This window comes from Nestor notabilis, unplaced genomic scaffold (assembly GCF_000696875.1).
Source record: "Nestor notabilis isolate BGI_N333 unplaced genomic scaffold, ASM69687v1 scaffold25578, whole genome shotgun sequence".
NCBI lineage: Eukaryota > Metazoa > Chordata > Aves > Psittaciformes > Psittacidae > Nestor > Nestor notabilis.
The window spans coordinates 3,356-3,799 of record NW_009940951.1 but is presented as its reverse complement, the minus strand read 5'-3'; the positions used below and the strand labels follow the sequence as shown (position 1 = coordinate 3,799).

The 444-nt window shown below is 55.2% G+C and overlaps 1 protein-coding gene across 1 annotated transcript in view; it reads right to left on the bottom strand.

Moving 5' to 3' along the window:
• The window catches only part of BSDC1 (BSD domain containing 1), a gene marked incomplete at its 5' end in the record, with an annotated part of 4,685 nt that overhangs the window by 1,228 nt on the left and 3,013 nt on the right, over window positions 1-444 (bottom strand). The window contains one exon of the mRNA XM_010020635.1: window positions 238-442. Within this exon, the coding sequence (XP_010018937.1) occupies window positions 238-442 (205 nt within the window). The remainder of the gene's footprint in view (window positions 1-237; window positions 443-444) is intronic.

Sequence of the window (444 nt, the reverse complement as noted above, 5' to 3'; positions counted from 1 at the left end):
CTGCCGGGAGCAGATTGTCACTATCTGATGTGACCAGCCTGCCCCTGCCCAACAGCACAAGGATTTCCTTCCACTTTAGTTCTGGCCATGAGGGAACTCTTCGGATCTACCCTTCCTGGGCAACTTTGGCAAAACCCCTTTCCTCCTCCCTATCATCACAGAAATCAGAGCCCTTTCCCCAGAAGCTGCCACCCCCAGAAGCAGGTTTCAGGCCCTGTGCTGGCCCCACGTACACACCTTTCTTGCCATTGTTGGAGGGAGTGGATTTCCCACTGTCAGAATTCAGCTCGAAGACTCGGAGATCTGATGGTCCTTCCTCTTTCAGAGTCTCTGTCCTGGCCTGGGCTTTGCTCTCCACCTCTTTGACCTCGGTAGCAGCCAGTTGCTCTGAGGATGCTGCTGATTCCCGGGTAGGTGCAGAATGATGAGCAGGGTCTGGGGGCT